General features: G+C 46.8%; 2 protein-coding genes and 1 long non-coding RNA gene across 3 annotated transcripts in view; 1 reads left to right on the forward strand and 2 right to left on the reverse strand.

Annotated features, from left to right (window-relative positions):
• The window catches only part of LOC140417977 (uncharacterized), a 154973-nt gene that overhangs the window by 81857 nt on the left and 61044 nt on the right, over window positions 1-12072 (reverse strand). The window lies entirely within an intron of this gene.
• On the forward strand, window positions 877-4086 carry LOC140422109 (uncharacterized). Its single transcript, XR_011947257.1, has 2 exons — window positions 877-989; window positions 2353-4086. It is a non-coding gene; the product is annotated as an uncharacterized lncRNA (long non-coding RNA).
• LOC140422067 (uncharacterized) lies at window positions 6722-11735 on the reverse strand. The gene is made up of 2 exons (XM_072507062.1): window positions 11230-11735; window positions 6722-8276 (listed from the first exon to the last, which is right to left on the reverse strand). The coding sequence occupies exon 2, from the start codon at window positions 7917-7919 to the stop codon at window positions 6966-6968; it is 954 nt and encodes a 317-aa protein (XP_072363163.1). The 5' UTR covers window positions 7920-8276; window positions 11230-11735; the 3' UTR covers window positions 6722-6965.

Raw genomic sequence — 12072 nt, forward strand, 5'->3', positions numbered from 1 at the left:
CCAGAGCAGTAAAAGAGCAGAATGCCATTAGTTAGCGGATATGAAGTGAGAAGGTGTTGGTAGATGCAGATACCAAGATCTGACGGAGTAGTTGACGGGAAGGGGGTGGCCTTTGGACGGGTGAAGGGGGCATTGTACGGCAGCAGAGTGAGATTTGGAGTTGTCTACCTAGCAAAGCTGAGAGTCACTCATAACTCGAAGGACTTTTATTTTGAGGCGGTAGAGGCATTCGTTAAGGCTGAAGGACTGAGACTGAGATAAGAGTTGGGATTTGGGCTTGGTTGGTGGGGCGGGGATTGTGTTCTGTTGTTGAGGGTTTTCGATTTGATTGGGGTTTGGTTTCTGACTCTTAAATGGAGTGGGGGGGGGTTGTGGTTTTTTCCTTATGGGTGCGGTTCTGTATTGTTTCTTGGTTTCAGGGAGGTGGGTTTTGGGCACGTGGGGCTGGGTTAATGAGGAGTGGGTGGTGAGGAGGAGGGGCTCTGGCAGGGATTACCGCAAGAAGGAAATGTAGAGTGATTAGTGAACGGGAGTGTGATGGGGAAGGGCCGTAGACATTGGAGCCTGGTCAAACAGGTTTCAATGGACCTGGGAAGTGTGAATGGTGGGGGGAGGGGATCGACACTGGGTGAAGTGTTTGCAAGAGGAAATGGATGGGGGGGGTGAGGGGACTATCCACATGTTACTGCGCCCCGCCCCCGTTCCTGTTCCATCCCAGTCCCAGGCGTTTGGAGACTGGGCTCTGGATGAGTAATGGCGCCCGGCGCTCCCACAATCTGCCGCGCCCCGGAAACCGCTCTATCGGCTGCGCGGGCCTGTGGCCTGGTACTGCGCATGTTCAAAGGAGAGGGAAACTGCGCATGTGCAAAAAGAACCCGCCCTCTGACTTCCGACTGAAATGATGTGGAGATGCGTGTAAGACTTCGTACTGTTCCGACTGAAATGTTGACCTCCACACAGACTGAAATCTCCTCCTGTATCAAACATCTGTGAGTAAAACACTTTCTTTTCTCCCCCTTTCCATTTTTTTTCTCATTCTCACCTTCAATTGGTCACTTGCAGCAACTGAAGGGAAAGGAAGTGAATCCAGGGAGGGTGCAGACTCTGCAAAGCTTGGCCCAGGTCTCTCTCTCTTAAAGACATTGACATCCTTTGCTCCCTCAGCTTGACACATTTATTTGTCTGGCTAAAAGCATGGTCTCTTTCCCAATGTTCACAATTAAAGGGCTGCTTTCCCCAAGAGATAGTTGACATTTAAGGGGCAGTAAATTAATGTCGGACAGAGATATGTCTCGTGTTGTTATGGTACAGATTCTTTTTGGATTCTGGAATAAAGTATATTTATTAATATTTCTAGTATTGTAATATAGTACTGTAGCTATGTTATATATTTCCAGACATAGAATCTGAATTCTCTGTTCCGCTACACCCGTTTTCTGCTGTGGTGCACCCCCGCTGGCAGCGGGATGCTCCGTCCCGGCAGACGGCCAATGGGGTTTCCCGTTGTGGGCACCCCCACGCCATTGGGTAATCCGCAGGCATGAGTGCGCTGAAGGCAAAACATAGGATCCCCGCCCAGAGTCATTACGGCACAGAACAGGTCCATTCAGTAACTTGTCCATTCTGACTCTGTAGACCGATACAATTAGTCCCATTTCCCCTCAATATCTCTGTTCCCAGAAAGTTTATTTCCTTCATCCAATTTCCTTTTGAAATTGTTCATCATCTCTGCTACCATCAGGGCAGCACAGTGGCATAGTTGTTAGCACTGCTGCTTCACTGCGCCAAGGACCCGGATCATTGTCCATATGGAGTTTGCACATTCTCCCCATTTGTGTGTGTGTCTCATCCCCACACCCAAAAAAATATGCAGGGTAGGTAAATTGGCCACGCTAATTTGCCCCTTAATTGAAAAAAAGAATTGGATACTCTAAATGGTTTTTATTTTTAAATCACTGCTACCACCAACTTCAGAGGCGGAGGCTTGAGGGCACTGCCTCCGAAATGAAGCTCCTGCTTGGATCAACCCCACTCTCCACATCTCTAAATCTGTAATCAAACAATACAGTTCTGTACATTACCCAAATATTTAGTCCAGTAATATGGTCATATATACGGCTAGCAGCTGCAGAAAGACTTTCAGGTCCCCGTTTTCAGGACAGGAAGCGGCAAACATGGATTTGCCTTTCAGCCTGTATCAGCACCTTCCGGAGAATTGGGAGGGTGAATATTAGATACAGTGAGAATTGAGGGAGAGTGTGTGGGATGGAGATTTACAGCTTTTTGGGAACAAGAGAGGAAAAAATATCCCATCAAAACTAGAATGATCTGTTCTTTATTTCTATCCTGTAGTGATGATGTTTGTAAACTCATTTTACATCAGACAGTGAGGATTTGCGGACAGAAATCTCAAATTAAATCTCAGATGAAGACCTGCAGTCACTTGATTCATCAGGACATGATTATCATCGGCCTTTCAATCGAGAAGGAAAAATGTTTTTACTGTTCTGTCTTCTTCAAAAGGCTTTAAACATCAGTCTGACCAGAAAAAAATAGAAGACCCAGGCATCTGAGTGAGAGTGTTCCAGTTCACTGACTGTGGAAAGAGCTTCAACCAGTTACACAGCCTGAAAAAACATTGCACCATTCACAGTGGGGAGAAACCGTACTCGCGTTCAGTGTGGATAACTCAGCTGATCACCGAACCTGGAGAGCCACCATGAAGAAACCGTGGAAATGTGGGGACTGTGGGAAGGGATTCTGCTCCCCATCGGTGCTGGAAACACATCGACATATTCACACTGGGGAGAGACCGTTCACCTGCTCTGTGTGTGGGAAGGGATTCAGTCATTCATCCCAACTGCTGACACACCAGCGAGTTCACTCTGGGGAGAGGCCGTTCATCTGCTCTGTGTGGGAAGGGATTCACTCAGTCATCTAGCCTGCTGAGACATCAGCGAGTTCATACCGGTGAGAAGACATTCATCTGCACCGTGTGTGAGAAGAGACTAACTCAGTCATCCAGCCTGCAGAGACACAATGCCACTCACACCAATGAGAGATGCTTTAAATGCTCTGACTGTGGGTGTGGGTTCAAAAGTGCTGCAGATCTGATGATTCACCAGTGCATTCACACTGAGGAGAGACCTTTCAGCTGCTCTCACTGCACCAAGAGGTTTAAAACATCATCAAACCTGCACATACATCAGCAAGTCCATACTGGGCAGAGGCCATTGACCTGCCTTTCTGTGGTAAGGGATTCAGTGATTCGTCCCAACTGCAGAGACATTGCCGAGTTCACACTGGGGAGAGGCCGTTCACCTGCTCTCAGTGTGGGAAAGGATTCACTCAGTTATCCCAACTGCAGACCCACTCAGTTATCCCACCTGCAGACCCACAATGTCACCCACACCACTGAGAGACCCTTTAAATGCTCTGACTGTGGGAGTGGCTTCAGAAGCTCTTGGGAACTGATGGCCCACCAGCGCATTCACACTGAGGAGAGACCCTTCAGCTGCTCTCACTGCACAAAGAGGTTTAGAACACCATCCACACTGCGGGTATACCAGCGAGTTCACACTGGGGAGAGGCCATTTACCTGCTCTCAGTGTGGGAAGAGATTCACTCAGTTATCCAGCCTGAGGACATATCAGCGAGTTCACACTGGGGACAGACCATTCACCTGCTCTCAGTGTGGGAAGGGATTCACCCAGTTATCCAGCCTGCTGAGACACCAGCAAGTTCACAAGTCATTGTGAACCAGGCAGCACAGTAGCAGAGTGGTTAGCACAGTTGCTTCACAGCTCCAGGGTCTCAGGTTCGATTCCCGGCTTGGGTCACTATCTGATGCTATGATTCATTGGAGGAGTTAGATTCTGCTACATGTTCTGCTGTTAATCACATCCAGTCTATCCACTCTGGTTGAGACTTCCTCGAAACACTCTGATAAATTAGTCAGACACGGTTTCCCTTTCACAAAGCCATGCTGACTCTGCTTGATTAGATTATGATTTTCTCAATGTGCTCCTATTACTTCCTCATAATTGATTCCAACATTTTTTTCAACAATAAATGTTAGTCTAATCATCCTATAGTGTCTTGTTTTTTTCCTCCCTCCCATTCTGAATCGGGGGTTGTTACATTGGCAGTTTTCCAATCCTCTGGTACTTCTCCAGAATCCAAGGATTTTTGGAAAATTACAATCAATGCATCCACTATCTCTGTAGCCATTTCTTTTAGGATCCGAGGATGCAGCCATCCAGGGGACATATCTTATCCCCATAAGTTTGTCCAAAATGACTTCTCCAGTGATGGTATTTAATTGCTCCATTCGTATTCTTTAGTATTAAATGGGATAGTCAAAGTATCTTCCACCATAAAGACTGATGCAAAAAAATCTGTTTAACTCCTCTGCCATTTCCTTGTTCCCCATAACTGACACAGCGGCATGGAGGCACATGGTGGTTAGCACTGTTGCTTCACACCTCCAGGGACCCGGGTTCAATTCCCGGCTTGGATCACTGTCTGTGCGGAGTCTCCACGTTCTCCCAAAACTGCGTGGGTTTCCTCCCACAAGTCCCAAAAGACGTGCTTGTTAGGTGAATTGGACATTCTGAATTCTCCCTCTGTGTACCCAAACAGGTGCCGGAGTGTGGCGACTGGCGGATTTTCACAGTAACTTCATTGCAGTGTTAATGTAAGCCTATTTGCAACAATAATAAAGATTATAATAATAAAGAATATTATTACTATCTCCTCAGATGTATTTTCTAAGGGGCCTCTGTGGAGTTGAGGTTACAATCAGATCAGCTGTGAACTTATTGAATGGTGGAGCAGGCTCGAGGGGCCGAGTGGCCTACTCCTGCTCCTAATTCGTATGTTATCACATCCATTATAATAGATTGTAGCATTTTCCCTCCTACTGATGTCAGGCTAATGGGTCTGTGGTTCCCGTTTTCTCTCTCCCTCCTTAAATAGTGAGGTGACATTTACCACTTTCCAATCTGCAGGAACCATTCCAGAATGTATAGAATTTTGAAAGGTGATCACCAATGTATCCACTATCTCTACAGCCGCCTCTTTCAACACTCTGGGATGTAGAGCATCAGCTTTTGGGGATTTATTAACTTTCAATCCCATTAATTTCTCCAGTACTACTTTTTCACTAATACTAATCTCTTTCAGTTCCTCGTGCTCACTGGTCCCTTGGTTCTCTCGTGTTTTTAGGATGATTTCTGTATCTTCCTCCGTGAAGACAGATTCACATTGTTTAGTTTCTCTGCCATTTCCTTATTCCCCATTATAAACTCTCCTGTCTCTGCCTGGAATGGACCCACATTGTTCTTTGCTAATCTTTTCCTGTTCACATTCCGATAGGAGCATTTCCAGTGAGTTTTTATGTTTTTCCCCAGTTTGCTCTCGTATTCTATTTTCTGTTTATCAATTTCTTGGTCCTTTGCTGAATTCTAAACCAAGTTCCCAATCCTCAGGCTCACTAATATTTTAGCCACTTTGAGTCTCCTCCATTGATCTAATAGAATCTAACTTTTCTTGTTAGCCACAATCGCTTCATTTTGCTGTTTAATTTTTGCTTCTTAAAGGAATCTATATTTTATGTAAATAAAATGCGAGTGGTTGCCTGTCTATTGTCTATCGTCATACAAAGATGAACAAAGAACAAAGGACAGTACAGCACAGGAACAGGCCCTTCGGCCCACCAAGCCTGCTCGGATCATGATGTTTGTCTAAACTAAAACCTTCTGTGCTTCCAGGGTCTGTATCCGTCTATTCCCATCCTATTCATGTATTCGTCAAGATGCCTCTTAAACATCACTATCGTACCTGCTTCCACCACCTCCTCCGGCAGCGAGTTCCAGGCACTCAACACCCTCTGTGTAAAAAAAACCTCCCTCACACATCTCCTCTAAACTTTGCCCCTCACACCTAAACCTCTGTCACCTGGTAATTGACTTTTCCAACCTGGGAAAAAGCTTCTGACTGTCCACTCTGTCCATGCCACTCAGAATTTTGTAAATTTTTATCAGGCCGTCCCTCAACTCCGTCGCTCTAGTTAAAACAATCCGAGTTTATCCAACCTCTCCTCATAGCTAATAGCCTCCAGGCCAGGCAACATCCTGGTAAACCTCCTCTGTACTCTCTCCAAAGCCTCCACATCCTTTTGGTAATGTGGTGACCAGAATTATAGGCAATATTCCACGTGTGGCCTAACTAAGGTTCTGTACAGCTGCAGCATGACTTGCCAATTTTTATACTCAATGCCCCGACCAATGAAGACAAGCATGCCGCCTGCCTTCTTAGCTCCTTATCCACCTGCGTTGCCACTTTCAGTGATATGTTTATTGTAATTTCCCAATCTACCACAGACAACTTGCCCCTCATACCATGATAGTTTCCTTCTGCTAGAAACACCCAGTTAAATTAGGCAAAAGCACCATGTAACCACCATAGCCCATCTTCATGGCAACATGGTTGCTTTGGGAATTAAATATCTTGCAACGTGCAAACACCTTTTCATTCTGTGCTCCTCGTCAAACTTGGAACCAGGTAATCGCAACTAGCCTCAAAAATGGTCAGCCCACCGGAGGCAGAGGTGTTAGACCGGCCAGTCCAGCAGAAAGAAACCCTCCAATCATCACCATTCACCAGATGTCAGAATGAACAAAATGCAGTCCTGGATGTCAGTGAGAGCAGAAACAATAACAACAGAGCCAACATCTGTAATTTATTGTGAACTTGTTGGAGTCACAACAGGTGTGATGAATCACAAAACCCCTCCCCACATTGAGAGCAGATGAATGGTCTCGCCCCAGAATTAACTCGCTAGTGTCTCCGGAGTTGGGACGGTTCATTGAATGTCTCCCCTGCTCAGAGCAGGTGAATGGCCTCTTGCAGGTGTGAACTCACTCGTGTTCCCGCAGGGTGTATGGATATCTGAATCCCTTCTCTCACTCAGAGCAGGTTAACGCCTTCTCCCCTGTGTGAACTCGCTGGTGTCTCTGCAGGTTGGATAACCAAGTGAATCCCTTCTCACACTGAGAGCAGGTGAACGGCCTCTCCCTAGTGTGAATTCGCTGGTGTGTCTGCAGGCTGGATAACTGAGTGAATCCCTTCTCACACTGAGAGCAGGTGAACGGCCTCTCCCCAGTGTGAATTTGCTTGTGTCTCTGCAGGCTGGAAAACTGAGTGAATCCCTTCTCACACAAAGAGCAGGTGAACGGCCTCTCCCCAGTGTGCACTCGCTGGTGTGTCAGCAGGTGTGATGAAGTAGTGAATCCCCTCTCACACTGAGAGCAGGTGAACAGCTTCTCCCCAGTGTGAAATCGCTGGTGTCTCTGCAGGTTGGATAACTGAGTGAATCCCTTCTCACACTGAGAGCAGGTGAACGGCTTCTCCCCAGTGTGAAATCGCTGGTGTCTCTGCAGGTTGGATAACTGAGTGAATCCCTTCTCACACTGAGAGCAGGTGAACGGCTTCACCCCAGTGTGAACTCGCTGATGTGTCAGCAGGTTCGATGAAGTAGTGAATCCCTTCTCACACTGAGAGCAGGTGAACGGCCTCTCCCCAGTGTGAACTCGCTGGTGTCTCTGCAGGCTGGATAATTGAGTGAATCTCTTCCCACACTGAGAGCAGGTGAGCAACCTCTTCCCAATGTGAACTTGCTGGTGTTTCCGCAGGTTGGATAACTCAGTGAATCCCTTCCCACATTGAGAGCAGGTGAACGGCCTCTCCCCGGAGTGAACTCGCTGGTGTGACTTCAGGGCGGATAACTGAATGAATCCCTTCCAACACACAGAGCAGGTGAACGGCCTCTCCCCAGTGTGACTGCGTCGATGAGCTTCCAGCTGAGATGGGACTCTGAATCCCTTCCCACAGTCCCCACATTTCCACGGTTTCTCCATGTTTTGGGTGTCCTTGTGACTCTCCAGGTTTAACAATCAGTTGAAGCCTCGTCCACACACAGAACACGTGTACGGTCTCTCCCCGCTGTAAATGTGTGATGTCTTTTCAGGCTGTGTAACTGGTTAAAGCTCTTTCCACAGTCAGTGCTCTGGAACACTCTCACCCGGGTGTGTGTGTCTCGGTGCTTTTCCAGTCACAATGATGGTTAAAACCTTTTGAAGCCGACAGATTGGGCAAACATTTCTCCTTCTAGATTCAAAGTCCAGTGATATCCAGTTCCAAGGAATTGAGAGACTCAGCCAGATCGAGACGTGACGCTTGAGATTTCTGTCTGTAATTCCTCCTCTTCTAATATCCTGTCAAAACAATTCACAAAAGACATCACTGTCAGCACTGGGTAGAAATTCAGAACAGGCAATTCTAGTTCCTCGAGAACATTCTTTCCTCTCTCATTCCTCAAAAGCTGTAAATCTCCATCCCACACACTCTCCCTCCATTCTCACTCTGCTGTATCTAATATTCACCCTCCCAATTCTCCTGACGGTGCTGATTCAGGCTGATTGACAGATCCATGCTCACTGATGCCTGTCCTGGGCACAGAGATCATAACAAATAGGAGCTGCAGTTGGCCATTCGGCCCATCGAACCTGCTCATTTATTCTGTGGGATCATTGGTCGAACTATGTCAGCGACATTATCCGTGTTATTGACCAGAGGCTGAGTGTGCTGACTCAATATCTGTGAGCTCAGGAGGCCGAGCTGAACAACACCATGAAGAGGCTCGATGATGCGGAGGAGAAAATCCTGAACATTGAGCAAGATGCCTCCTCGGCGGAGGCAAGAATTCAATCCTTGGAGAACCAGCTGAGTGGCGTGGGAGAAGCCTGGCGGACTTGGAGAACGGAGGGTCAGAGAAAGAATATCCGAGTCGTCGGCCTGCCAGAAGGTGTGGAGGGTGAGGCTCCCATTAGGTTCTTCAAGGACCGGCTGCCATGTTTTCCCCAAGCTGGATGTGAAGCCTGGGTGTTTCAAATTAGAAAGGGTATTGGATCCTGTCTTTGAGGCCGAGGGATAGTTTTCATCCCAGGCCTGTAACCATTCACTTCCACAACTTGAAAGATCACCAGAGGGTCCTGGAGACGGGTAAGGTGAGGTGGGACGTGGCTCCATAAGGAATGAGGATTTTCCTTATTCCAGGATTTTTCAACAGCTACGCAAACGAAGCATCGAGACTTTGATGAAGTTTGAAGGGAACTGAAGGCTGCGGGAGTGAATTATGTTGCTTTATCCGGAGACCCTGAAAATTATATTGACAACTCCGTCAAGTCTTTCAATAATCCAACGACTGCCTTGGCCTTCATTAAATCCATGAAGCGCAAGGATTTGGAGGGATGGTTTGCAGCTCAGACTAACTCAGGCTCCAATCTGGACTCTTTCCTTATCGCTGTTTTGTTGTCTGCATTTGTTATCTTTTATCCTGTTGAAGGGAGTTGTTATTCTGTGAGGGCCGATTGAATGTCTTCTTGTCCTCGAGTGTTGCAGAGACTCGGATTATCTCATCTCAGTTATGGTAGATGTGCCGTGTGCTTATTATCCGAGCGTTAATCATGGCAAAACCGAGTGGCGCCATTGCTGAAGGGTGGATGGTGGTGGATGCAGGTCTTCACCGTTGGGTCTAAAATGTGGGTGGGATATTCGATCCCCATTCCCTTGTTGGCCCTTCTTTTCTTCTAATTTTGGAGAAGGTGTCCTGAGGGTAATGACAGTCTGGCCGTGGGGTTAATCCTCCAAGATCCCCTTGGATCTATTGTGGTCGTGATTCTTTTGTATTTTTGTTATTATGGGAGGGTTTGTGTGTTGTTGACTTTATTCTACTCTGGTACAGACAGGGCTTTCATCAGTGAAAGGAGCAGTTTGAGGAGACTTTGGTGCCTGTGGTGTAAAGTGAGTTGGAGGAGGGGGTAATGGAGCACGCCCGATTGTGGCGTGAAAATCAGTTCTTGTTCTCTCTGTCGCCTAACTAATGGCGGCAGTTAATCTATCTCAAATACATAGGCCCCAATTTGACTGACTTGTTCCTCCTGGGCTTTCCATAAGTGAATTCAATTTAACTTAGGCCGGGAGTAGGGCACAGTGGTTAGTACTGCTACCTCAGCACCTGGGACCCAGGTTTAATTCCAGCCTTGGGGGGGCTGTCTGTGTGGAGTTTGCATATTCTCCTCGTCTTTATGTGTGTTTCCTCCGGGTGCTCTGGTTTCCTCCCACTGTCCAAAGATGTGCAGTGAAAGTGGATTGATCACGCTAATTTGCCCCTTAGTGTCCAAGATGTATAGGTTCGGTGGGTAGACCATGATCAATGCACCGGGTTACGAGGATAGGATGGGGAGTGGGCTTCAGTGAAATGCTCTTTCTGAGGCTCACTGCAGACTTGAAGGGGCAAATGGCCTTCTGCACTACAGGAGTTCTATGTCATCTATGTTGTGTGATTCATATTAATTTGATTATGCTGTTAGTCTGTTTGTAATATTTTTGGATTTACAAACTGAATTGTGATATAATCTTACGTTCTTTCCCCACTCACTACTTTAACCTGTCAACTGGTTGTTCAATTGATCCGGCATTTCATCACTCAAATATCTTGTTCCAAATTAATTCTGCAATGTGTTGCTTGGATTTATGTTGGCAATATCTCTTGTTCCGCACTGTGCCCATTTCCCACTATTTTTTCTGTTACTCTGTTGCATTCATTGTTTCAAAACGATTTAAAACATAACAATTTATTAAAAATCTGTCCAACTCATCCGTGAATATATTCAATGACTCCCACACCCACTGGTCCCCATGGAAGAGAAATCCAGAGACTAATAACCCTCTGAGGGAAGAGATGACAGGAAATATATTACATAGCTACAGTACAATATTACAAGGCTAGAAATAATAATAAATGTACGTTATTACAGAACTTTAAATAATATATCTAATCTGTACCATATAACAACACGAGACATGTCTCTGGTATTAATTTACTGTCCCCTTAAATGTCAGCCATTTCCTGGAGAAACCAGCCCTTTAATTGTGAACATTGGGAAAGAGACCATCCTTTTAGCCAGACAAATAAATGTGTCAAGCTGAGGGAGCAAAGGATGTCAATGTCTTTGAGAGAGAGAGAGAGAGAGAGACCTGGGCCAAGCTTTGCAGAGTCTGCACCCTCCCTGAATTCACTTCCTTTCCCTTCAGTTGCTGCAAGTGACCAATTGAAGGTCAGAATGAGAAAAGAAATGGAAAGGGGGAGAAAAGAAAGTGTTTTACTCGCAGATGTTGGAGACAGGAGGACGTTTTTCGTCTGTGAGGTCCCAGTTTTGCTCAGTGTCCAGCGTCCGCCTTCAGACAAAGAGGGAGCTGATTGGATGGGGGGGGGGGGAAGAGATTCCTTCGGTTCACCAACTCTTCCGGCGCACTCAGAGGAATCCGCGGTGACGTCTCACGGTTCCAGTGCGCAGGTCCGGCGCGCGGACGCAGCAGCTCCCACTCCTCCGGACAAGGTTTCGAGGCAACCGGCTGACGGCTCCGGCCAGAGCGAGAAGCCTCTGGATGATTTCCCCTCCCCCCTGCACGGGACTGCGCATGTCCAAGGGAGAGGAGAGGCTGCGCATGTGCAAGAGAAGGCCCACCCCTGACCTTCCTGCTGCGGTATTGACCAATGGGAAGAATTAGAACCGGAAGGACTCTTGTTCTCCAGCCAATCAGCGCGCGTGTGTGAATGGAGATTGAGCTTCACACAGACTAAAATGCCCTCATGTCTCCAACATCTGTGAGTAACTCTTTTATTGTCGTCACAATTATTACAGAAACCAATTTACAAGGCTCCAGGCCTCATTGCCCTTCAAATTGACGATTAAACACACTTCAAATTGACAATTAAACAGTCACTGAACACGAAACAGCTGCAAGGCACAAGGCCCAATTACATTTCACAGTAACGTTGTAACAGTCATTGAACACAAACAGCTGCAAGGCACAGGGCCGAAATACGTTTCCAAATACCTATTAACCAGTCACTTATCACAACCAGCCGCAAGGCACAGGCCCTACGCATAGTTCAAGTAACAATCGGACAGTCACATAACACGAACAGTCGTGAGGCACAAGGCC

Source organism: Scyliorhinus torazame, chromosome 5, assembly GCF_047496885.1.
Source record: "Scyliorhinus torazame isolate Kashiwa2021f chromosome 5, sScyTor2.1, whole genome shotgun sequence".
Lineage (NCBI taxonomy): Eukaryota > Metazoa > Chordata > Chondrichthyes > Carcharhiniformes > Scyliorhinidae > Scyliorhinus > Scyliorhinus torazame.